General features: G+C 35.9%; 1 protein-coding gene across 4 annotated transcripts in view; it reads left to right on the top strand.

Moving 5' to 3' along the window:
* The first annotated feature begins 3,408 nt into the window (after positions 1 to 3,408).
* Positions 3,409 to 24,963, top strand: part of LOC121316143 (serine/threonine-protein kinase VRK2-like) — a 36,406-nt gene continuing 14,851 nt past the window's right edge. For 2 of the 4 annotated variants that reach the window (XM_041250961.1, XM_041250963.1), the window contains exons 1-10: positions 3,467 to 3,550; positions 4,195 to 4,339; positions 4,439 to 4,443; positions 6,708 to 6,765; positions 7,302 to 7,371; positions 11,662 to 11,749; positions 13,869 to 13,977; positions 14,587 to 14,679; positions 15,414 to 15,546; positions 22,853 to 22,973. In XM_041250961.1, the coding sequence (XP_041106895.1) occupies positions 4,220 to 4,339; positions 4,439 to 4,443; positions 6,708 to 6,765; positions 7,302 to 7,371; positions 11,662 to 11,749; positions 13,869 to 13,977; positions 14,587 to 14,679; positions 15,414 to 15,546; positions 22,853 to 22,973 (797 nt within the window). In that variant the 5' untranslated portion in view covers positions 3,467 to 3,550; positions 4,195 to 4,219. Of the gene's footprint in view, positions 3,551 to 4,194; positions 4,340 to 4,438; positions 4,444 to 6,707; positions 6,766 to 7,301; positions 7,372 to 11,661; positions 11,750 to 12,080; positions 12,226 to 13,868; positions 13,978 to 14,586; positions 14,680 to 15,413; positions 15,547 to 22,852; positions 22,974 to 24,963 lie in introns of those variants that run through there. The other 2 variants (XM_041250962.1, XM_041250964.1) reach the window with 2 other exon arrangements.

Below are 24,963 nucleotides of genomic sequence, written 5' to 3'. Positions count from 1 at the left end.
AGTTCTTCACCAGAGTCTCAACCAGCTCCACATAGTTTTTGGCCTTGTGATTGCCTAGGAAGCCCCGAACCACTGCGACAAAGCTGTTCCAAGCCGCTTTCTCCTTACTAGTGAGCTTCTTGGGGAATTCATTGCACTCCAGGATCTTCTTTATCTGTGGTCCGACGAAGACACCGGCTTTGACCTTTGCCTCAGACAGCTTAGGGAAGAAGTCTTGAAGGTTCTTGAAGGCTGCCGACTCCTTATCTAGAGCTCCGACAAATTGTTTCATAAGGCCCAATTTGATGTGCAGTGGTGGCATCAGCACCTTCCGGGGGTCCACCAGTGGCTCCCACTTGACGTTGTTCCTCCCCACAGAGAACTCGGTCCGCTGTGGCCAGTCCCGCCTGTGGTAGTGCGCCTTGGTGTCCCTGCTGTCCCAAAGGCAAAGATAGCAGGGAAACTTGGTAAAACCGCCTTGGAGACCCATCAGGCATGATGGCCTCTTGATGCCATCTCAGAAAAATGCAGATATGTATCCACTTAGGCAGCTGGAACTAAACTGAACTGGTGGGCTTAAGGCCCCTGTATTTATACTACTATTTATATTACTGGAAAGTTCTAGAAAGTTCTAGAAGTTACTCCAAGTTTACTCAGCACTGAATCTATCTGGAATGTTCTGGAAAATAGGTCAATTTCAAAATATCACTGTCCTGGTCACAAAAGCAAAGTTTGTGGGGAATAATAGCCATTTTCTATACTTTTGAGGCATAAGCAATTAAGCAAAATTAATATTTTATTTTTGGCCACTACTTAAAGGCAAAACTAATTTTATAGACCCTTTTACATGAAAACTTGAATCAATTCTACAGTATGTAGATTAATTGTGCAACTATATTTAATTTTTTCTATGGCATCATGAAGGTAAGCACAGCAACATTTATCATTCTGTTGCTTCAAACCTTTTAGATTCAGTAAAAGAAAGTACACATGAAATAGAAGCAACTGCCAAAGGGACTCAGGTCAACAATGTGATGTGAAATCTTTATTTTTAGTGGAACCAGGAATTCAGGTCAATAATGCACCTGTTGGCAGCTGTTCTCCACACACATTCACCCATAATAATGGTGCAACTCAATGGTGCATAATTTATCATACAAGGGTTGAAGGGATTAGTGGCACATGTGGTTTTAAAAATATTGCTTATACGTTTAAGAACCATATCTTATACAGCTAGCTTTGATGAAAATATCAGCACTAGATTTATGAAAAATGTTTTCAGTACAACAAAAAGATAATATTGAAAGAACCAAAGATATCCTTTTTTTCAGTTGCTTTACATTTTTTCTGTATTCTTTCCTGAGCTAGTGTTGCTGTAGGCTACATTCTAATTATCTACAACAACAAAAAAAAAAAAAAAAAAAAAAAAAAAAAAGGCTTTAAAAGGTGTCTGTCTGCAGATAAGACTTTGGGATTTTTTATGATGAATAAAACCTTGTAAAGAACTATGTACACATGTTGTAAACACACCAAAGAATAAGATTTTAGAATAAAATTGGAAATAATTGTGGGACACTGCAGCTTTAACACACCTGTGGCTCCTGGATTATTAGGACTGATGTTACTCCAAGGTTTTCTGTATCCAGCTGTGGGCTGTTGTGTAACCTCTGTTTATACCACATGCAGAGACGATCCAGCGAGCAGTTTATCACTAATCGATTATCACTCACCACTTTCTTTCATCTATTGACCTCAGCAGGAGAAATACAGATTTGTGTGCTGCCAACTCCAAAACAGCACTAACAGTGTTTAATGGGCAATCTTTATGCAGTGAGTTCTGAATGGAGGGCATTTCAGGTTTAGTCGAAGGAGTTTTCTACGCACTGTAGTCCAGAAGCTTCAGTTTTTAACATATTACAGTAGAAAGTCAATTATCCAATCTTTGATCAACCGTACTGGCTAATCAACCGAACGCACTTGTAATCACGTGATGAATGACGTGTGGTGCATTACGCACACAGCTAAAATGGCTACGAGATTTAGCTGCCAAAAAAGAACCAGCAGACTGGGGCAAATGAAAGTTACAGAATTAATCGAAACCTTAGATGGAGCATCATGGGCTTTAAATTATCGCAGTGTGGCAAATTAAAACAGTCACCTTGTTCTTGATTCTCTCCTATTTTCGTCAGTAAGGACTGGAGATCCTTTCTCTGTTATTGAGCAGCTAAGAACTTGTATTGCATTCATTTCAATTGCAAGTTATTACAATGCCTTAACAGCAAGTATCAAAGTATAGAAACATTTTACTGTTTTTTTTTAAGTTTAATGATTACTAAAGTTCTGTAATGTGTCAAAGTTGTACTTAATTGTATTCTTTGATGATTTTCAGAGTTTGTATATGGTAAGTTTAATTACAGTATTTCATTACCTTAACTGTAGGTGTTAAAATTTTACTGAATTGCATTAATTTAATGATTTGTAAAGGTTTGTAATTTTGTATGCTTAATGAGCTACAACAGGTTACTAGCTATATACCATCAGTAGGTACTTGCGCATGAATTACTTGTGCATGTTATGGCAATCTAAACATTATTAAAGGTACAGTAATTGTTATTAATACCTGTTCGATTATCCATACAAATCGATTATGCAAACTGGTATTGTTCCCAATTAGTTCAAATAATTGACTCTCTACTGTAGTTATTTAATAGATGTTCACCACAATGGTGAATCAGAAATACATTTTACTTGTTCATCTGCATCTCATAACACTCTTAAAAGTAAATCAAAGGCAAGATTCCAGCTAATCTATAAAGATTACTATAATTACAAACTGTAGACAATGAAGATTATGTCAGTGATATGTATTCCCAGCCAGTAACATAATATCAGTAGCTTAATATGCAAAAGTATTTCCAGATAAGGTTTCATCATAAATGAAACAAATAGTTAAGGAGGTAAGGTCTATAAACAATGTAAATGTGACATACAGACAGATGGTCAGACTAACAAAACAGACAGATTACGCAACTCGGTTAAAAAGAAAATCCTTAGCTAATGTCGTCACATTTGGTGTTTCTCCCAGTGTAAAAAATCTGTGTGTTTTACAGATGAACTAAAATAAGAAATATACTAGCCTAAAGTATTGGCAGACAGGCCTTCACTAATAATAACAGTACTACTACGACTACGAATAATATATGAAGCATTAAGCAGTATAATACAACCACTGTACAATTCCAATTTACAAGGGAGCATGATCAATGCTAGGCTACTTGTTTTTGACTAGGTTTCTATTTCCAAAAACAGAAAGAAGATACTGCACAGTTCACTCGAGCAGCATTTGCTGATTACAGCCCTAACATTGCTCTGATTGGTAATTCTCCTCAGAACGCCCCCACTCCATAAGCGATATCAATCGTTCTCAGAGTTGTCAGTTAAGGTACCGTCACAGGAAATAGATTTTCCGGGAGCTGCCAAATACTTGGAAAGAGAGCGCTGTCAGTACTTCTGTTTTTTTTTTTTTTTTTTTTTTTTAAATTAATTTATTTTTATTTCGAATACCTTGCATGTGAGTTACATAAATGTTAATATTAATACAATGTCTGGATATATCATGCAATGTGACACTAACAGTAATAACTTTCTTATGCGCGTGATCATTCCTCTGAATTGTTATTTCTGGAATTGTTATTAAATATAACTTTTTGCAGTTTCTGTAATTGTAAATAGCGTGTTATTATTGTTTGTTCACGTTTTCATATACGTTACAACTAGAATTTAATCGATCAGTATTTTGAACTTGACTAAGATATTGTTGAAATCACTTACAGTTTCGTTTTATAAACTTCTCTGTTTCTTGGGGTAGGCGAACGTTGTGAAAATGCCATTGATTTATTTATGCACCAAGCATAAACGCTGTATTTAGTCTTTGATATCTGACAACTATGTCAGCAACAAATTATTTGGTGATGGGTCTATATACTAGGAATACAAGTTTGATCATCAAAAAATAATGTGTTTGACAATAGTTTTTATTTTCATGCCTCATCTAATGTAACAAATGTTAGCCAACATCTTTTTGGAATTACCCTAGTGCTGCAACTAAAACTTAAGAAAGAATTGGTCTTTGAATTGCTGTATTAAACGTGCCACAACCTTCATTTAGGCATGGACAGTACTAATAGTTTCTTTTTTCTTTTTTCTTTTTGACAGTATTTTATGTTTTAAAGCTGCTGTTATGCCACCTAAAAAAAACCTGCTTCCTCAGTCATTCCCAGAAGGACTGATTGTAACTGACACACAAAAAAAAACATGGAGACTGGGAAAAATAATTGGTCAAGGTGGATTTGGGTTGATACATGGATTAATATCCATTATAATGATTTGAATCGCGTCACGGTCTGTGCGCTAATACGAAGAGACTGGTGTAACCAACCTAATGTAACATGTCATATTTTACCTACCAAAATGTGATGTGTTATTATATAATATATATATAGGTTATATATATATATATATATATATATATATATATATATATATATATATATATATATTATATATATATATATATTAGGGTTGGTGCAGCGATGAAGATTCTCTTGGCCGATACCAATAGGAGGCTGTGTGGTCCAGTGGTTAAAGAAAAGGGCTTGTAACCAGGAGGTCCCTGGTTTAAATCCCAGCTCACTCACTGTGTGACCCTGAACAAGTCACTTAACCTCCTTATGCTCGGTCTTTCGGGTGAGACATTGTTGTAAGTGACTCTACAGCTAATGCATAGTTCACACACCCTAGTCTCTGTAAGTTACCTTGGATAACAGTGTCTGCTAAATAAATGATACCGATAATAATAGACAGTGCAGGTAAGCTATTGTAAACCACTATACTAAGACATGGGTCCTATATTTAAACAATTTTATAATTATAAATTTATAATTTTAAAAATGAACAGATATCATTTACAGTTTTTGTGTTTATGACAAAAATGAACAGATATTGTTTACTTGTAGCATTTACTTCAGAAAATGAATACAATAACATAGTATTATGTTGTTTTCACACAAAAATAACATTTTTATAATGTCTACCTATACTGTCGAAATGAAAAATGTAGCCTACTCAATGTCAACTACAGTAACTTTAGTTAAATTGTTAAATACGCTGCAGTGTGTGTGTGTGTGTGTGTGTGTGTGTGTATATATATATATATATATATATATATATATATATATATATATATATATATACATATACATATATATATATATATATACATACATATATACAGTACCTTGCAAAAGTATTCAGACCCCTGACCAATTCTCTCATATTACTGAATTACAAGTGGTACACTGAAATTTCGTTCTGTTCGATATTTTATTTTAAAACACTTAAACTCAAAATCAATTATTGTAAGGTGACATTGCTTTTATGTTGGGAAATATTTTTAAGAAAAATAAAAAAATGAAATATCTTGCTTGCATAAGTATTCAACCCCCACACATTAATATTTGGTAGAGCCACCTTTTGCTGCAATAACAGCTTTAAGTCTTTTTTTTTAAGTTTTTATCCAGAAAATGTGACAGCAACTTTAATGGTTTACAGGTGGAGGCCAATGGTAAGGTAATTGTGTCCTTGTTAGGGCAATTTCTTTCATCGGTGCAAACTGGGAGCTTGCACAGCAGAGGGGTTGAATACTTATGCAAGCAAAATATTTCAGTTTTTTATTTTTCTTAAAAATATTTCCCCAACATAAAACCAATGTCACCTTACAACAGTTGATTCTGAGTTTAAGTGTTTAAAAATAAAATATCAAACAGAACGAAATTTCAATGTACCATTTGTAATTCAGTAATATGAGAGAATTGGTCAGGGGTCTGAATACTTTTGCAAGCCACTGTGTGTGTGTGTGTGTGTGTGTATATATATATATATATATATATATATATATATATATATATATATATATATATATATATATATATATATATATATATATATATATATACATACACATACACACATAGGCAGATAACTTTTTTGAAAACTATAAGAAGGGTTCAATTGAAAAATACAGTACAGCTTTAGGACAAGCACTAATTTTCTTTTCAGTCAAACTTCGTGAAGAGGACTCATTCTGAGAATACCCGTGCAGATAGATGGGTTGAATTGAACTCTGTAATGCAGTAATTTCTAGGAGAGTTCTTCTAGTTTAACTACATTCAAAACTAAAAAATACCGCATTAGGGGGAAAAAACAAACAAACAAAAAAAAACGTTGGCTTTTACTTGTAAAACAACTTTTCTTAGCTAAACCTGTTTGTTTTTCCCCTCATTAACATTAACAAACGGTGTCATTAAAAACAGCATGGGGGCCAGTGTGGTTGTTTTTTTAGGTGTGTTTGTTATAGCCCAGTCATCTGAAAGATGAAAGTAATTAAAGAAGGAGCATAGTCACATCCAGCTGCTTGTCTCTCAGCACATGTATCATTTGCATTGTGACGTGACATTGTATTATCCTTTTTAGATTCCACATTTTTCCTATCCAAATACGAAAAAAATGAAGATAACTTTGACATGCAGAACCAATGCATGCCTGAGGATGTTTTCAATTTCAATATTAACACATTATCAGCAGTGCATTGTGAAAAGCTTGAGAAGGAGTTTCAAATTATTTCAGTTTATTTTTGGTTAATGCATTTCTTTTTTTTTTATTTTTCTGTCAGCTTCCAACAATACTAGTGCACCTGTTGCAGAGGATGCAGCTTTTGTTGTTAAAGTAGTAAGTATGAGATGGCGTTTTCTTTTTAATTTCTTATTTCTGATTTTATAATGGTTGTTTGTCCACAGCCATGTAAAGTACATTAAAGTACTTCTGTACCATTTACTGTAAAGTTGAACTTCTTTATACTTTTCTGTTGTCAAATAAAATAATGTGCCTCTTATGCCTGAAGTAATTGATGTATGTTTAATGTAGGTGAGTGACTTTTCTTTAAGGGGGTTACACTAGTTATAAATAACAAGATACAGCAGTACACAATTACAGACAGGTGAATCCAGTGGAATGGCCTATTGCTGACTATACAATGCTACAGTACCTTGTTTCATATAACCCTGTATTAAATAGCACCATTGAATATATTGTTAGGGGCCTCACTTATGTTATAAATGCATTTTATGGGAGGGCGCCTGTTCAAGTTAAATTGAAATTGTACAATGGAGATATCTTTTAAGTTTTGGTTTGAATATGTATGCCGTCTTCTCAGAAATGTGGGTAGTAAAAAAATCTAAACGTAAAAGCCTGCTTATTTTCAATAGGAATACTCTGAAAATGGCTCTTTGTTCAGTGAACTGAAATTTTACCAGAGAGCTGCAAAACAGGAGTGCAGTAAGTACTACAATTCTGGATATTTTTTACACGGTATTATATTGTACCTTTTCTTTTTCCTGGGTTTGATTTCTATTGGCAGAAAGCAGTAGGCCTCAATCATTAGCAATAATAAGAGTGGTTGTTGATTGCCAGCAGGTCTTAAGAGTGAAGTTATATTACCAGATGAGGTGGCCCACTTGGGACAGAAAATATACTGTACCCACAATAAGAGCATTATCAATATGAAGTGGCTTACAATCGAAACTGCTTCTGCCAGTCAAATTAATAAGCCAAAATAAAGTAAGCCTTTTAGGTCATTATTGTAGTCATCACTCATTTTATCCTGTAGAGAATGGCTACATTAAAAATGGTCAAGCAGGGAAATTTCTGTTTATCTTGCCTGCTGTCACTGAAAAAATATGCAAAACTCACACATGACTTTATTCTACTGCTTTTCATAACAGTTAATGTGATGCGCTATAGACACATACATAACTTTAGTACTGTACTGATAGATCAGCATGTATACAGTATAGGTGAAAGAACACCAACACACACACACACACACACACACACACACACACACATATATATATATATATATACATACATACATACAGTGAAACTCCAATACGACGTACTGCCTTGGGATAGTAAAAACAGTGTGTTATAACTGAGGTATGTAATAACCAATACATACACATACCCGACAAATCAGCACAAAAATCAAAACCTAGTACAATATTAATTAATGTATATATAAAATGCATGTAGTATAAAGGTTTATTACAGAAGAAATAATATAAAACAATGTAACTAGTACTGTACATTACTGTACAGTTTGTAACATTCTGTATTTTTATTATTTAATACAGTAATTCTATGTTACCTTGGATAAAGGTGGTCAGCTAAATGAATTATAAAAAATAACAAACATGTAATATACTGAATAACTGGACTGTAATTAGTACAGTAATAATACAGTACAGTAATAATACATTATAGAAATAATAAAACTGATAATAAAAATAATATACAAGTCAATAAACATTACCATACAAACTGTCAGTTCAGGTACAGAACAGTAATCATTGCCTGTATGCTATTTTAAGTCTTTTAGGCCCTGGCCACATTAGCGTTTTAGAACAGAGTTATCAGCAAGTTAAAGGTCTTTATTTAAATTAAATTAAAGAACGTCTTATCCGCCCCAGATTTTCCCTTTGTGCAAATGCCCATCTAATTCTGCTCCTGTGTTCAATGAAAATAAACAACATTTACGAGGGGGAAAAAAAGAAAGAAGAACGTGTATACATTACATTGGTTTCTGGGATACAGTCATCCTGCAAAGTGTTTTTTTCAACTAACCCGGTTACATTACGGCAATCTGGATGCTCTAACACTGTTTTGCTAGGGTTCAGGTAAATCGGTTTTGAACTTGGTTGTCAATTTTTTTGCTCTAATGTGGGCAGGGCCTTAGACGACTGCCTCAGCGACTGCTGCTTTTTAAACTTGAGCTCTTTGACAACATAATTCTGACTGTGTTCACCCTTTTAAAATTTCTCTAATAATGTACAGTTTGTCATTAACTGAAATTGACAATCATTTAGCACTGGCCATGATAATAATGCATAAATTACAGTAATTAAGAGCAAGGTCAAGTTCAAACAGCAAGAAGTTGGCCTACGAGTATGCAATATGCGCAGCACAGACCACTGCATATCAGTGTGTGTGTGTGTGTGTGTGTGTGTGTGTGTGTGTGTGTGTGTGTGTGTGTGTGTGTGTGTGTGTGTGTGTATATATATATATATATATATATATATATATATATATATATATATATATATTTTTTATTTTATTTTATTTTAACTGTATCGGGATATAAACCGAAAGTATTGACCCTCCTTGGCATTTTTCCTATTTTGTTGCCTTCCAACCTGGAATTAAAATTGAATTTTTGGGGGTTTATATCATTTGATTTACACAACATGCCAACCACTTAGATGCAAAATATTTTTTATTGTGAAACAAACAAGAAATAAGACAAAAAAACAGAAAACTTGAGCGTGCATAAGTATTCACCCCCCCCAAAGTCAATACTTTGTAGAGCCACCTTTTGCAGCAATTACAGCTGCAGGTCTCTTGGGGTATGTATCTATAAGCTTGGCACATCTAGCCACTGGGATTTTTGCCCATTGTTCAAGGCAAAACTGCTCCAGCTCCTTCAATTTGGATGGGTTCCGCTGGTGTACAGCAATCTTTAAGTCATACCACAGATTCTCAGTTGGATTGAGGTCTGGGCTTTGACTAGGAGACATTTAAATGTTTCCCCTTAAACCACTCGAGTGTTGCTTTAGCAGTATGCTTAGGGTCATTGTCCTGCTGGAAGGTGAACCTCCGTCCCAGTCTCAAATCTCTGGAAGACTGAAACAGGTTTCCCTCAAGAATTTCCCTGTATTTAGCGCCATCCATCATTCCTTCAATTCTGACCAGTTTCCCAGTCCCTGCCGATGAAAAGCATCCCCACAGCATGATGCTGCCACCACCATGCTTCACTGTGGGGATGGTGTTCTCTGGGTGATAAGAGGTGTTGGGTTTGCGCCAGACATAGCATTTTCCTTGATGGCCAAAAAGCTCAGTTTTAGTCTCATTTGAACAGAGTACCTTCTTCCATATGTTTGGGGAGTCTCCCACATGCCTTTTGGCGAACACCAAACGTGTTTGCTTATTTTTTTCTTTAAGCAGTGGCTTTTTTCTGGCCACTTCTTTCGTAAAGCCCAGCTCTGTGGAGTGTACGGCTTAAAGTGGTCCTATGGACAAATACTCCAATCTTTGAGGTGGAGCTTTGCAGCTCCTTCAGGGTTATCTTTGGTCTCTTTGTTGCCTCCCTGATTAATGCCCTCCTTGCCTGGTCCGTGAGTTTTGGTGGGCGGCCCTCTCTTGCCAGGTTTGTTGTGGTGCCATATTCTTTCCATTTTTTAATAATGGCTTTAATGGTGCTCCGTGGGATGTTCAAAGTTTCGGATATTTTTTTATAACCCAACCCTGATCTGTACTTCTCCACAACTTTGTCCCTGACCTGTTTGGAGAGCTCCTTGGTCTTCATGGTGCCGCTTGCTTGGTGGTGCCCCTTGCTTAGTGGTGTTGCAGACTCTGGGGCCTTTCAGAACATGTGTATATGTACTGAGATCATGTGACAGATCATGTGACACTTAGATTGCACACAGGTGGACTTTATTTAACTCATTTTGTGACTTCTGAAGGTAACGTTGCACCAGATCTTATTTAGAGGCTTAATAGCAAAGGGGGTGAATACATATGCACGCACCACTTTTCCGTTATTTATTTTTTAGAATTTTTTGAAACAAGTTATTTTTTTCATTTCACTTCACCAATTTGGACTATTTTGTGTATGTCCATTACATGAAATCCAAATAAAAATCCATTTTAATTCCAGGTTGTAAGGCAACAAAATAGGAAAAATGCCAAGGGAGGGTCAATACTTTCGCAAGGCACTGTATTCTATGATTCTGTCAATAATGTTTAATTACAGACTGTTTCCAGTAAACATTAACCGCTTGAGTGGTATGTTGTTTTAACCTCTGACCATATCACACAAGTTGTTGAGTGTGTCATAATCTTGGAGTATATGGAGGCGCCCAATTTATCTTTCTGTCGCTTTTACAGTGTCTAGATTTTGTCTGTAACACATGGAATGCCCTTAAATGCAGAAACATATAAAGATAAACAAGCTTATCAATGCAGTGGGCATCTGTATATTCACAACCTTCAATTCACATGTTTCTTGTCTAGTTGTGACAAAAGTTATCATCATTGGTAGATGCATTTTTCTGTGCTGCTATCCAAGTACAGAATCATATGTCACATATTTATGGTGACTGGTTGGCAGTTGAGACTATAAAGAAAAATACCCAAAACAGTTAATTACGGTAAACAAGGTTTGAAACAGCAGTTTGATTCCAATTCATTTTGTGTAAACATAGACGTGAGCTTTTGATTTTGGCTAAAATATAGTTGTGCCAGTTCTTGGTCAATTTATTGTGAATGGAAACACATGATGGTCTTTAACTCTTACTCGTGTGTAAATTCTTTTTTTTTAGTAGGTTTTTTTTTTTTTTTTTTTTTTTTTTAATTTAAATCCCATTTATAAAAAAAAAAAAAAAAAAAAAAAAAACTGCCTGTAAAAACAGGTGCTTTTTATTTATTTTATTTTTTAAATGTGTATTCCTAGTAAAGGCATTGTGGTTTTTAGCCTCATGTTTACAATACTTTAAAAATAACTTTTTGCAGTAAAGAAATGGATGAAAAACAAAAAATTACCATTTCTGGGTATTCCTTGCTACTGGGGATCTGGTTTAGCTGAATTTCAAGGAAAAAGGTAAGCATACAGTCTTTGAAGATTAAGCATTTATATCAACAAAATAAAAATACAACTAAGTCAATAACAAAACACATTTGTATTTGTGTTGTCAATAAATGCACTAATAGCTAAAGTAGGTTCATACTTATCAATGTTATGAAATGCTAATTTACAGAAAATGTCCCCTTTTTGTAACCACAACCCCCTCCCCACCCCCACATTGTTTATAAAAAAAATGTGCATATTACATATCCTTTTCTGTATCTCTGGCCTCTTTTTCACTTCCTCACCTGCTATGTTGCAATAAAAATGTTAACTTGAAATTGTTCTAATAAATCTTTTTTTTAAGCCTTGTACACTCCCATAACAAAATATTAGGGAAAACCTCTTGTGCCGTGGTCAAAAACAGATTTCAGACAGGATATAAAAAAGATTAGCAGCTGAGCGACCTGGGGACCCTATCTGTTACAAAGTATGACCACGTGGCGTGCAGGGTGAGTCATGCAGTCAGGGGAGCTGGGGATTACACAGTGACTGTTGCATTGGCTTTGGTGTTTATGCGGGTCAGGGAGGCAAAATCAGCAGGAACTGTTTCTCCTTACCGTGCTACAGCAGGCCCTACTGACTAGTTGAGCTCAAACAGACACCTGCAGGCTGGCCTTTTTCTTCCAGGGCTTGGTAGCTCACCAACATTTGCTGTAGCGCTCCGGGGTGTAGAGGCAATTGGCTTGGTCTTGGGAATTACTATACAGTACACCCTCGCTATAACCAACCTGCTGGGGTCCAAGCCTTTTGTTCGTTATAGCGAAAGGAAAGTCAAAATGAAGGATAAACTGTTGGAGTAAGTTAATGAGATGAGATTGTAAATAAAAGTAGAATTACATGTACCTGTTAGTTTCATGTATGCAGTATTTTGCCTTTGCTTTATCCAATTAAAACACAGTACAAAAAAAAGCACAAGTCCCGAATTAAAGCTGAACTTTTATTCAAAATCAGTGTGGCGTGAATTGTTTCAAAGTGCACCAAATCTTAATCCAACATGCAAGAAGCCCAAACTGAGCTTTTAATCCAAATCAGCCCGACATGAAAAGCTAATCAGGTCTTCAATATTTTTATTTATTGTATTTTATTTATTTATTTTTAAATCAATTTTGCTTTGCCGCATGGTTGCTGAACAAGCCAAAAAACTAGTGCTTTTTTTTGACAACCTATATTCACAACAGAGATATGTGTACATTACTACTTTTTTCAATATAGTGTCCAGCTTTGTTGCAACATTAAATTATTTTAATTTCAGAGGCATAGTTACACAGGGTGCGCTTCTTGTTAAGACTAAAGAGTTGACTTCACTGCGGAGGTGGCATCCTGTGCGTTCAGACTGTGGTGTTGAAAGTGAGTGCATATTGTAACAAAAATCTGGAACGCTATAAGAATGAGCCTTCAGTCGATTCAGGGCCAAACTTGATCTTATTACAGTAATAAATGATCAACTAACAATTAACAGGTCACTGTGGGCCACGACCTACACCGCTAAAACAAATTTATTTTTTAATGGAATCTCTGGGTGGAACTGTTTTGTCTCTGTTTGTTTGCTTCTCTCTCCGCTTCACAACAACAACAAACACTCCCCGTCACCGGTCTTTAGCCCAATTTGGTCCCGCCTTGTCCCACTCCACGGCCAGTCTCCAGCAGCTCCTGTGGTCTGTGCCTAACACCCATAGGCTGTTCTACCAATGTGAAACACAGCCCCTCCTACTCAGACCTCACATGCGTTACAATATTATCTTTTTTTTAAATTTTATTATTTTTTAAATTTGGGGTCCAGCGGCCAGGTTCGTTATAATGAAGGGCGTTATAGCAAAGGCCGTATTGCCTTGACTGATTGCAATATCTCATGACATTACAACGTTCCAATGTTCAAAACGGCTCCCCACAAGACCAGAAAGAGCGTTTGTATTTTTATTTTGTATGATTTATTTTTCGGTCTTGTAGCTGCTTCCATTACTCTCAATTACTACCACATTTGTATTTAATCAGGGTCATGCATTGCTTATCTAAGATGGAATACTTTCAGTATTCTTGATTTCCAAAAGGGCACAGCAGATTTGATATGGGATTTTGTTTTTTTTATGATAAGGTACAGATTCATGGTGATGGACAGATTGGGCCGTGATTTACAAAAACTGTTTGAAGGAAATGGAAAGAAATTTAAATGGAAAACTGTTATGCAGTTAGGCGTCCAAATGGTGAGTGAACAGTGCGAGTACAGGTTTTGTATATTATATCTTACCAGAGACCAGTTTTTTAATATATATCTAGGGAAGTCTTGTGTTCTGTTGTTTAGATATTTTGACTTGAACTATTCGTCTTGTGGTAATTGTTTAAAATTGTCACCTACAACATAAGTTGCCAGAAAAGTTGCCCAAAATGGACTTTACGGACTGCATGTCGTGTAAAATTTAACCGTTTGAATCTCAGGTTATAGAAAAGGTGCTCTTTCCGTATACAGTACAATGGCAGCAGTTTTTACATAATGAATATTACAGTGTGTGAACAGTGCAGTTGTATTGAATGTAGCTTGAGGACTTGCTTCATAAATTTGAATGAAACCTGCTGGTTACGTTAACATATTGAATTACATACCACTTTGTAGTTTTCCATATACTTAAAACGAAAAACTGACAAATTGAATGTGACGTTTCAAAATCTAACATGAAATATTGCACTACTATTATGGCTTTTGCAATATCATTTTGTATTTTTTCTTTGATTTATATGATGTTAAATAAAATGTCTAAATTATGTTCATATCTTTTTTTTAAATTATGTCTCCGACACTTTTTATTGTTTATTAGCTGGATGTTTTGGAATACATTCATGAAAATGAATACATACATGGAGATATTAAAGCAGCAAATCTACTACTTTGCTACAAAGATCCAAGCAAGGTATGCAAACTTTCTTATACCTGTAATCGCTTTCAAAGATGCTTATAAAGATACAATGTAAATTGCTAGCTGTACCTTTGTAACTTTGTAACTTTGGTGCAATTTTTTATTTAATTTTTAATTTATAAAAACTTATATGCCAAAACATAAGGAACATTTCACCTGATGTAATGTGATTGTGTGTTGTGTTCATGTGACTTTTTGTGGCAGTAATTTAACAGAGTGGCCACCTCTGCACATCTCACTTGTCCCCCGTGAATGGTCACAAGTTCCTCTTCTAAGTTGTGTAGTAGACCTGGTTTAAGAAAAAAGTATTTGGACTTAGCAACTCTTACATGTTGTCTCAAAAAAGAATACTTCCTGCGATTAATTACAATATACTTATCATAAACACCACATGGTGCTGGAAGGTGTAACAAAGGATGCTATTCCATTCAGTTAATATTATTTTACACACATTGGTTCAGAGAATTTGGCAGATGATGGTGACGATGAATGTGCTCTTCAAGGTCATCCCAAACATACACGGTGCTAGCACAGTGGATGAGAACATCACCTTCAGGGTACAGGAGCAGCATTGTTGGCTGCAGTTGATCTACAGTAATGCTTGAATAAACAATGGTAGCTTTGTTGTACTGCAGGGACCACATGTCACATCACATGATCAACAATATTTGCATCTATTTCAGGATGTTGCCAAATTGAGTTGGGTTGAATGGTGATTTTTCTTGCAGGTTTTTCTGGCAGATTATGGTTTGTCATATAGATACTCTCCAAATGGAACCCTGAAAGAATATAAAGAGAATCCAAAGACACGCCATAATGGGACAATTGAATACACAAGCATCGATGCTCACAAAGGTGTAGGTAGGTATTTTCTTTTTAAATATCTATTTTAACTACACATAAATATATTGGTGTTTTTTTTTATTTTTTATAATCATTGATAGTTTTATGTTTAAAAGCACAGCTGTAGCTTGATATTCAGTACAGGAAAATGCACTTGTTTTTGCCTGAACTTACTTTGGGGGTACCATGCAGTATGTGAACATGGGAGATGTTATGTTTTATGATTGTGCCTGTTAAAACATTAATAACTAATCCTGTTTTTTTTCATGCTTTTCCCCTTGTTTTTCTAATTGATGGGCTGCTTCAGTTTTCTGATTTGATACATTTAGCAACATGAGTACCTTGTTAAGGGTGTTTGGTAAATGTTGGGTGTTTTGTATGCTTATGTTTGTCTCTTGCACTTAATGATAGAACAGCTACACATGTAAAAGCTTTGCTGAAAACTGTTACTATCCCCCTAGAGAATAAAACTAATAAAAGGCTTAGGAAAAAGCATTTGAGGCCTTTGTCGCTAACTGGGTATCGAGTGTTAATTTTCTTAAAAATCTATCTGATGGCCTTTCATATCTCTTATTTAAACTCACTTTGATGGTATTGGAAACACATTTTCAGGCAAATTACATACATAGTCTTTTTTATTGGATATCGATCCCTCTGCCTTGTGTTCCAAGTCAGGCTTAATTCGACAATTCCCTAATTAGTTAAAGTCATAACCTGTGTCTTGTATTCATTTACCATTAATTAAACCGTTGATGTTTATTAGACTGCAGCTCAAAGTCGATACTAGACCAAAAACATCTATAGACAGTGTGGGAGCTCAATATTGAGAATATGTAACATAACATCCCACTAACAGCTGAGTTGTTCACAATCAATATGGGTAATACAATACAACAGTACTAGTTACAATGTCAGCAGCTGAGAAAAAAGTCAATTCTAATGTTATGTTAGAGAATTGTTTTTTGATTGCTAAAGAAAGTGTTGCCTGTGTTATTGACACAAAGTCATTCTTTTAAGACAACAGAATAACATCTTTGTGTTTCATAAGGAAATGTGTGTCCGACTGTTGCCCCTGTATTCAAGATCAAACTAAGTGGCCCTCACCAACTCATAAATAATAATCATTTAAGAACACTTTTTTTTCTCTTGGTCTGGCTTAAGACAAAAAATGGTTGATTGTAATATTGCACACAATTGTAGCACAGCTGTGAAAAACAGTGTCATGTGTTTCCTCCCCTTCTGTGCAAGTGTGCATAATAACCTCCTGATTATTTCACTGGCAGGAGGTCATCGCATTCAATAGCTGCACTACTTATATGTCCTTGATTAACATTCCTGAGTTTAACATTAGCTTGAGTTACCGTGGAATGGAAATCTATCCCCAGTGAAAGTATCCTGAAACAGATCTTTCCCTGGAGGTCTGTCATTACTACTTACTTGTGTGGGTTTTTATGGTTGCTAAGGCAACAGTTTGGACAATGGAATACCTGAATCATATTTATCTACTTTTTTTTTTTGTTTGAAGGCATGGCTTATGTTTTCTAAACTTTAACATGTTTTGTTTTATTTATTTATTTAATTAAACAGTTGTTATTACAGTACAGTTATGGCCTAAAGTCAGAAGCTAAGCAAGGCTGGGCCTGGTCACTACTTGAATGGGTGAAATGGGTTGCCGCAGGAAATAGTATTGGTGGCTCAGTACGGCCACTCATCTTTCTGGAGCACTGTTCTGTCAATATATAACCCTCACCAAACAATTACACTTAGCAGAGCTTGAAACTCACATTAGCCCTACACCAAGTTTTGGATTGTAGAATGTCTTTTGTTTAGGTCCTTGATAAATCTGCTCTGAACTGATTACACTGATTAAGACATGCGAGTCTGTAGGTTTACTAATAGGGCTAGTGTGAGTTTGAAGCGCTGACTTGGTAGACTAACTGTTTAAAAGTAGCTATGTGGACTACCATAACATGTTATAAAAGTGTTTTATATTGTGGTATGCACAATGTACAATATCAGATTATAATTAGGATTCAGAAACCTGCTTAAAAAAACAGCAGCTATAAGACACTGTGCAGTAATATATTCCCCAACTAAGAAGTTGTGGAAATTGCAGGTTTGTAAAATGCTCAAATTCTTTGTTACATTTAATATTTCAAAGAAATGTTAGCAAATCCTTGTCATGCAGGTTGATAAATACTGAGAATTGTTTTATGTCCGAGGTATTTTTCAACTCGTAGTTAGTGGTGCTTAAAAATAATGTTTAGATCAATGCATGCTATAGATTCCACCTGAATTTTCTGTTGCTGAAGCACACAGTCGATATGTAATTTCTCTTGAGATATTCTGCAGTTACAGTATTGAGTTAGTAAAATACTCCAGACCTGCCTGAAATCGGTTTTAATTAACCATTATTGATGAACTCAAGTTACATTTTACTGAGTGGGGTGCATTATTAAATGATGTTATGCAGGGTTTTTAAGTGGAAGGATACTTGCAGTAATAAGTTTGACTCTATCTGCAGTCTGCACTAGGGTATTAAATTGGGCAATATATAAAAATAAACTTATAACTCCATGGATGATTATGATGAAATATGTAAATGATGACCTCTTTAACTTTTTCCGTGGTACTGCTTGAAAGTCGGCAGACATCATCATGTTTTCTAGTGCAGAACAAAATAAGTTCCATGGTGACATCACGATTTATTGTGAAGTATGCTTGGCTCCAACATTTATAAAAGACCTCTAGTGATCCCATAACACACGTGCATGCAGAACTTTTCTACATTAGGTGGGTCACAAAAACAATGATTTTGATCCTTTTTTCCATTAGGCATTTAGACTGAGTGCAATACAGAGCAGGATTTGAAACTTTAAATGAAATCACCATCAGGGCTTTATTTGTCATTTTCAGTCATAGGCTCTGTCTGTTTACATCTCTTGTAAAATGCTGATGTTCATGATGTAATTTTATGTAAGCAACAGAGACTAGCCATTTTTTGAGTCTGGTTAGAGGTTCACCATTTATTTTAATTTATTTTTGCAACACACTGCTCAAAACCTGACAAATATGTAATGGTAAAAGTAAAAGTCTGGTTAATCTTAAAGAGTAAGTAGCGGGGTTCCGAAAAATATAGCATTATACGTCCCCACGTGTTGCTGCAACGTACCTGACAACTTTTTACACTTATAACTTTCAAGTCTGTTTCAAAGCTCTTTTCAAAATGGCCGCTCTAGTGCACCTAGGGGGTGATGTAAGGATATGCACAAAGTGATTTGCGGGTTCAAAACCCCCATAGTACTGCTGTAAGTCGTGTTTCGTAGCCGTAAAGTCTGATTTTGCTGGCAGCAAAAAATATGGCATAGGTAAAGAGTGGTGTTCCAAAAAATGGAGTTGTCATTTTTTTAATGTCATAATGCCAGCAAATTTGTTTGACTTACTGTTTTTTGATTGGATAATATGTTTGTTGGATGGAGTAGATGGATTCTTCAAAAACTGACGTTAGACACATTCTTCCAAATTTTAGTTTTGCAAAAAAATCCACACATATAGGTAGTAGGGGTTCACAGGTTTGTGTCATGAACTGATATTTTTCTTGATGATACGATTATAGCTAGTTTTTTTTTTTTTCTTAAGTCAAATTAGTCCCCTGTGAAAAGCATGGCAATTTTTAACAAATTCTGCACCAGGGCTCTGATTTCTGCAACAGAAATTCTTGAATTCTGCTATAGCCTTTTAAAATCTAAATATAGGCAATCCTCGACTTACGACGCTTTGATTTACGATGCACAGCACTTACAACTCTTTTGCATTATTACTCTGCTTCGACTTTACGATATCAATACGGCATTTACGACACAACGAAACACGAGCCGTGCGTCATGTGCTCAAGCTCGGTGTCTGAACCGCAGTACCTGCCATGGTCGTCCTGACTCAGTCTAGAGTTTTTTTCATGCTTGTAAGTGTATTTTTTTAGAATTTATTTGCGCTTAACAATAACTGATAAGAGCAATGGACTCATAACAAAACCTCAGCTGTGAACTCTGTCACATGATGAGGGGCTTAACTTCAGGCGGTCGTAGTTCGGGCTAGAAGTACCGCATACACACACTGATTACGTCATTGGAAAACCCCTGGTCTGTACTTTTAAACAAGCCAGGTAGGTGTCTGAGTAATATGTGTGTACTCACCGGGCTGAGTGTAAATATTTAAAGAAATATTTGCATGAGTACAATTTAACGGGTAATTTTTGTAAAACAATATTATCTGGCTGAAGAGTTAGGAACGTAACCCCAATTTATAACATTGTTCCTATGGGAAAATTGCTTCAACTTGGGATGCTTCGGCTTGCAACGTGACTTTTAGGAACCAATTGTGTTGTAAGTGCGATGATTGCCTGTACATTTCTTTGTTCATTTGTATCTTTATAGGGCTTCTAAGGTTTCTAAATTAATCACAGTGTGTCACTGACAGCAGGGAGATAAGTTACAAAAAATACTGGCCTGGTCATGCAGAAGGTAGCATTCACTTACAGTATCTGGTTTAAAATGAATATCCATTTATTTATTTTTTTAAACCTGTCAGATTCCAATCTTTTTGCAAACTGATAAAAATACCTTTTTTTCCTAAACATTTGTTTCCAAAAACTGTGCAATTGTATAGATGTTTTTTATTTATTTTTATTTTTTTATTAATCAGAAAACAACAAAAGAAAAGCAGGTTGTAAATCGTATTTGTCCAAAACCTGTTTTATTGTAAAATGTAATTTTGGCTTGCGGTCTTTTTGTGTTTGACCTGCTGTGATAGTTTTGTATTGAAGGTTTAAAGATTTGAACCCATGACCCCAGATCCCACTGTGCTGCTATCGCACTGGGTTTGATTACTGCTTTTACGACCTGAATTGTTTTTTACGCTCTTTAGATCTTTCCAGTTGTCTCGCTTGTTTATTTTCCAACTTCGTGCTGTCAGCTTCTCTTACTTTTATTAGGGGAAGTATTCTTAAGTGGAAGTTGCTCTTTCCTACTGTAACTGCTGTTCCAGTTTTACAGTGACAGTGTGGCAGGGATGGGGTTAATTCTATCTGCCAGAATTCACATGGAGAATGTGGCTGGGGCCTTGATTTGAATAATTGATTATCAATCAAGCCCCTGTCACATGCTATATAAAGGGAACAAGATCCTTTGTTTGGGAGAGGAGGTTTGGATAAGTCAGTGAAGGCGAATGGCTAGCCTGATGGTGAAAGAGTGGCTTTGTGGTGCCTTACTTGTTTTGTTTAACCCTTTATTTTGGCCCTTGTTTATTTGTTATTGTGTTTTTGTTATTTGTAAATAAACAGCAGATTTCTGCTTCCAACCCTTCAACAGCCTTGGCTGTGATGCTGTCCTCACAGGCAGCTGTAGGAGTGTCCTCACAGGCAGCTGTAGGAGTGTCCTCGCAGGCAGCTGTAGGAGTGTCCTCGCAGGCAGCTGTAGGAGTGTCCTCACAGGCAGCTGTAGGAGTGTCCTCACAGGCAGCTGTAGGAGTGTCCTCACAGGCAGCTGTAGGAGTGTCCTCACAGACCGCTGTAGGAGTGTCCTCACAGACAAAGTCGTTCATGTTCATGTTGCTAAAGTCCCTTAAATCTGTGCTGATACCATTCCAGGGCAAATAGGTCTCTAGAGGCTGCAGAAACATGCTGCAAAATCATGTTTTGGTTCTAGTTCTTGTTTATCTTCTCCAAAAAAAAAAGTTAATCCAAGACGGGTGTTAATACATTGAAAATATGGCTAACTGTATAGTGATCATGTTCCTGTAAAAAAAAAAAAAAAATAAAAAAAAAAAAAAAAATAAATATATATATATATATATATATATATATATATATATATATATATATATATATATATATATATATATATATATATATATATATATATATATAATTTTTTTTTTTTGTATAATTGCATTGGCTTTGAATGTTCAGTTCCTGGCCCCTTGTTTCCACAGAGCGTTATGTGGTAATCTGTTACAGTCCATTTGCCCCAACAGATTTCCTGGGGAGCAGTTAAAGAATAATCTGCTCTTGAAACAGAGACCTTGGTTGATATGGTTCCTACTGAGACCTCCAATCCCCAAAATGGAAAGAATGAACTTGTGAACACAGATGCATGGATGGAGTCATTCCATAGTTAACAGGATTTTTATGGATGATGAAATTGCTATACAACAGTTTGTACAGCTATAGCCAAAATAATAGAAACAATTAAAAAAATGAAAATTATGTGAACTTAATTTAGATATTTTATTTAACATCATGTAATCAAAGAAACGACAAAATAATATTGCAACATTTTACTGGAAGCCATACCAGTAGTACGGTATTTCATGTTAGATTTTAAAATGTTACTTTTTTCAGTTTTTGTCAGTTTTTTGTTAAGTATATGAAAATATAATGCAAAACCTTTGCCATAGCTGTAGTTGAAAGTGTGTTTTTAATTTAATGTGGTAGCCAAGTCCCGTGTTAAGACACTGTACAGTGTGATGGTGTTCACAAATACAAAAAATAAACTGCACACATGGGATTTTAGAGCATTCTACTGGATTCTGAAACACTATTGTTACATTGGTAACTTATCTAATACAATACGGCCTTTGTCCAACTTAAAATGATGTATGGCCATATTTTGCTTTTTAAAAAACAAACATTTTCATAAACAAATTAAATAAATAGTTACTGTATTGAGGAAAACACGCCTTCTGCATAGCCTTTCTACTGCAATGTAGTGTATTGAAACAAGCTTAACTTAAAGCAAAGCAATTACATTGTTGGTTCTACACTAGATGGCAGTTTTGTAATATCTTCCAACTTTTTTACACTTGAGTGGTAGAACAGGAAAGGCCATCAGTGTTTAGTCTGTGCTTAGGGTCTCGGAATGGTCGATTCAGACCCCATGGACTTCCTGGAACATGTGTTAGTAATTTAGCAGCAGACATTTATTTCTTTGTTTTACTGCTTGGCTCTTTGAGAAAGTGTCGGAGCTGGTTTATGGGCTGTCTGGATCATGTCAGAGGCCACAGGGATCAAGTTCACATGACAAGCCAGACTAAGGAAGGATGAGGTTGGGGGAGGTAAGGAAACTGACCCTTTCTTTCAACTGCAACAAGTCACAAGTCTGTATGTGAACCGAGGCCAGAAAGTTGGGCGTTAAACTCCAGATACAGCTGAATAAACAAAACCTTGGCTTTTGCATATTTCATCAACAGGAGTTTAATCAAAGCCATTTTGTCTTGAACAGGTTCTAATCCTTCATCCTTTACTTTTTCCATGCTCTTAATCCCTCAGCACCTTCCAGAAGGGGTGACCTTGAAATCCTTGGCTACTGCTTACTTCATTGGATGTGTGGAAAGCTGTCCTGGGAGAAAGACCTGAAGAAGCCCTTGCTTGTCCAGGAAGCAAAAACAAAGTACATATGTATTACATTTATGTTATATGTGTCTGTGTGTTTATATATATATATATATATATATATATATATATATATATATATATATATATATATATATATATATATATATATATATATATATATACACACACACACTCACACACACAGTACCAGTCAAAAGTTTGAGTACACTTGCTGGAAACTAGTTTTTTTTCATAATTGAAAAATTTTACGTCATATACGTTTCTGTAAATACTTGAAAATGAAAACACACGTTACAAGATACAAAACATAAGGAGTATCAAAGCAATGTTCAAGAAAATTGAAAACTGTCTCTAAATCTTGGATTCCTCAAAATAGCCACCCTTTGCCTTAATAACAGCCTCACAAACACGAGGCATTCGGTTAACAAGTTTCAGCAGGAAATCACCCGACATGTCTTCCCAGCTCTTCTGCAGCAATTCCCAGAGATGTAGGGCACTTGTGGGTAGCTTTGCTTTGACTCTTCTGTACAGTTCGTCCCATGCAAGTTCTATGGGATTGAGGTCTGGAGACTGGGCAGGTCAGGTCATTAGGTTGAGTTGTCCTTCACTTTCCTTCTTCGCAAGATAGTTCTCGCACAACTTTGAGGTATGTTTCGGGTCATTATCTTGCTGAAGAATGAAGGGCTGCCCAACTAGCTGTAATCCTGATGGAATGGCATGCCTCTGAAGTATGCTATGATAGCCATGCTGGTTTAGCTTGCCATGGACTTGGTAAAGATCACCAACTCTGTCACCAGCAAAGCAACCCCAGACCATGACACTGCCTCCTCCATACTTGACAGTGGGAACCACACATGCAGAACTGATGCGCTCACCTTATATGCGTCTTACAAATACTTGGCGGTTGGACCCAAATATTTCAAATTTTGACTCATTGGTCCATAAGACCGACTTCCACTCGTCAAACGTCCAGTTTCTGTGTTTTTTGGCCCAGGCAAGTTTCTTACTCTTATTCTGCACTCTTAACAATGGTTTCTTTGCAGCAATTGTTCCAGTTAGGCCAGCTTCATGCAATCTCCTCTGAACAGCTGATGTTGAAACATCTGTACTTCTAGTAGCATTTAGCTGAGCTTGTATTTCAGGGGCAGTTAATCACCAGTTTCGCAGACTTGTGACTCGAATTAACTTGTTCTCTGATTCTGAGGTTACCCTTGGCCTGCCTGACCTTGTTCGGTCCTCATGAGTGCCGGTTTCTTCAACTCATCTGATGGTCTTGGCCACAGCAGTTATAGATACGTGCAAAGTTGTTGCGTTTTGTTTTAAAGATTGACCTTCATTTCTTAAAGTAATTACAGACTGTCTTTTTTCTTTGCTTAACTGAGCGTATTTTGCCATTTTCTGCTCCCTTACATTCAGGAATGACAAACTTGTGCCTATGCTACCTATATTTATAGTAATCATGGACTCTCACCTGTTAACAATAATTGGTGACAAAAGGTTAATTAGGTAACATCCTAGTTAACTCGGAGAACATCTAACAAAGACACTTTTGTACTTAGGCCAGTGTTCTAACACCGTGTTATACACATTTCAGACTTTTAACTGACTTGGGCTTCAGACTGAAATCCCCTTGCTTTGGGTGACCATTTCATTGAAATTGACAAGATTTACATTTTCATTTAAAAATAAATTTTTTGAATGCAATTCACTTATGATTATCAGCTTATATAAGTACACGTATCATATAATGAAATATTAAGTGTTTATAGACAAGTTTATCCAGTTAAAAGCATAGATAATCATGAAAAACCTGGTTTCAAGGTGTATGCAAACTTTTGACTGGTACTATAGAGAGAGAGAGAGAGAGAGAGAGAGAGAGAGAGAGAGAGAGAGAGAGAGAGAGAGAGAGAGAGAGAGAGAGAGAGAGAGAGAGAGAGAGAGAGAGAGAGAGAGAGAGAGAGAGAGAGAGAGAGAGAATGTAATTACTTACAGTGCAAACAATGTAATTACTTACAGTGCAAACA

The sequence above is a fragment of the Polyodon spathula genome, chromosome 5, assembly GCF_017654505.1.
Source record: "Polyodon spathula isolate WHYD16114869_AA chromosome 5, ASM1765450v1, whole genome shotgun sequence".
In the NCBI taxonomy this organism is placed as follows: Eukaryota; Metazoa; Chordata; class Actinopteri; order Acipenseriformes; family Polyodontidae; genus Polyodon; species Polyodon spathula.
The sequence above is the reverse complement of the archived record's forward strand: the minus strand, read 5'-3'. Positions and strand labels throughout refer to the sequence as shown.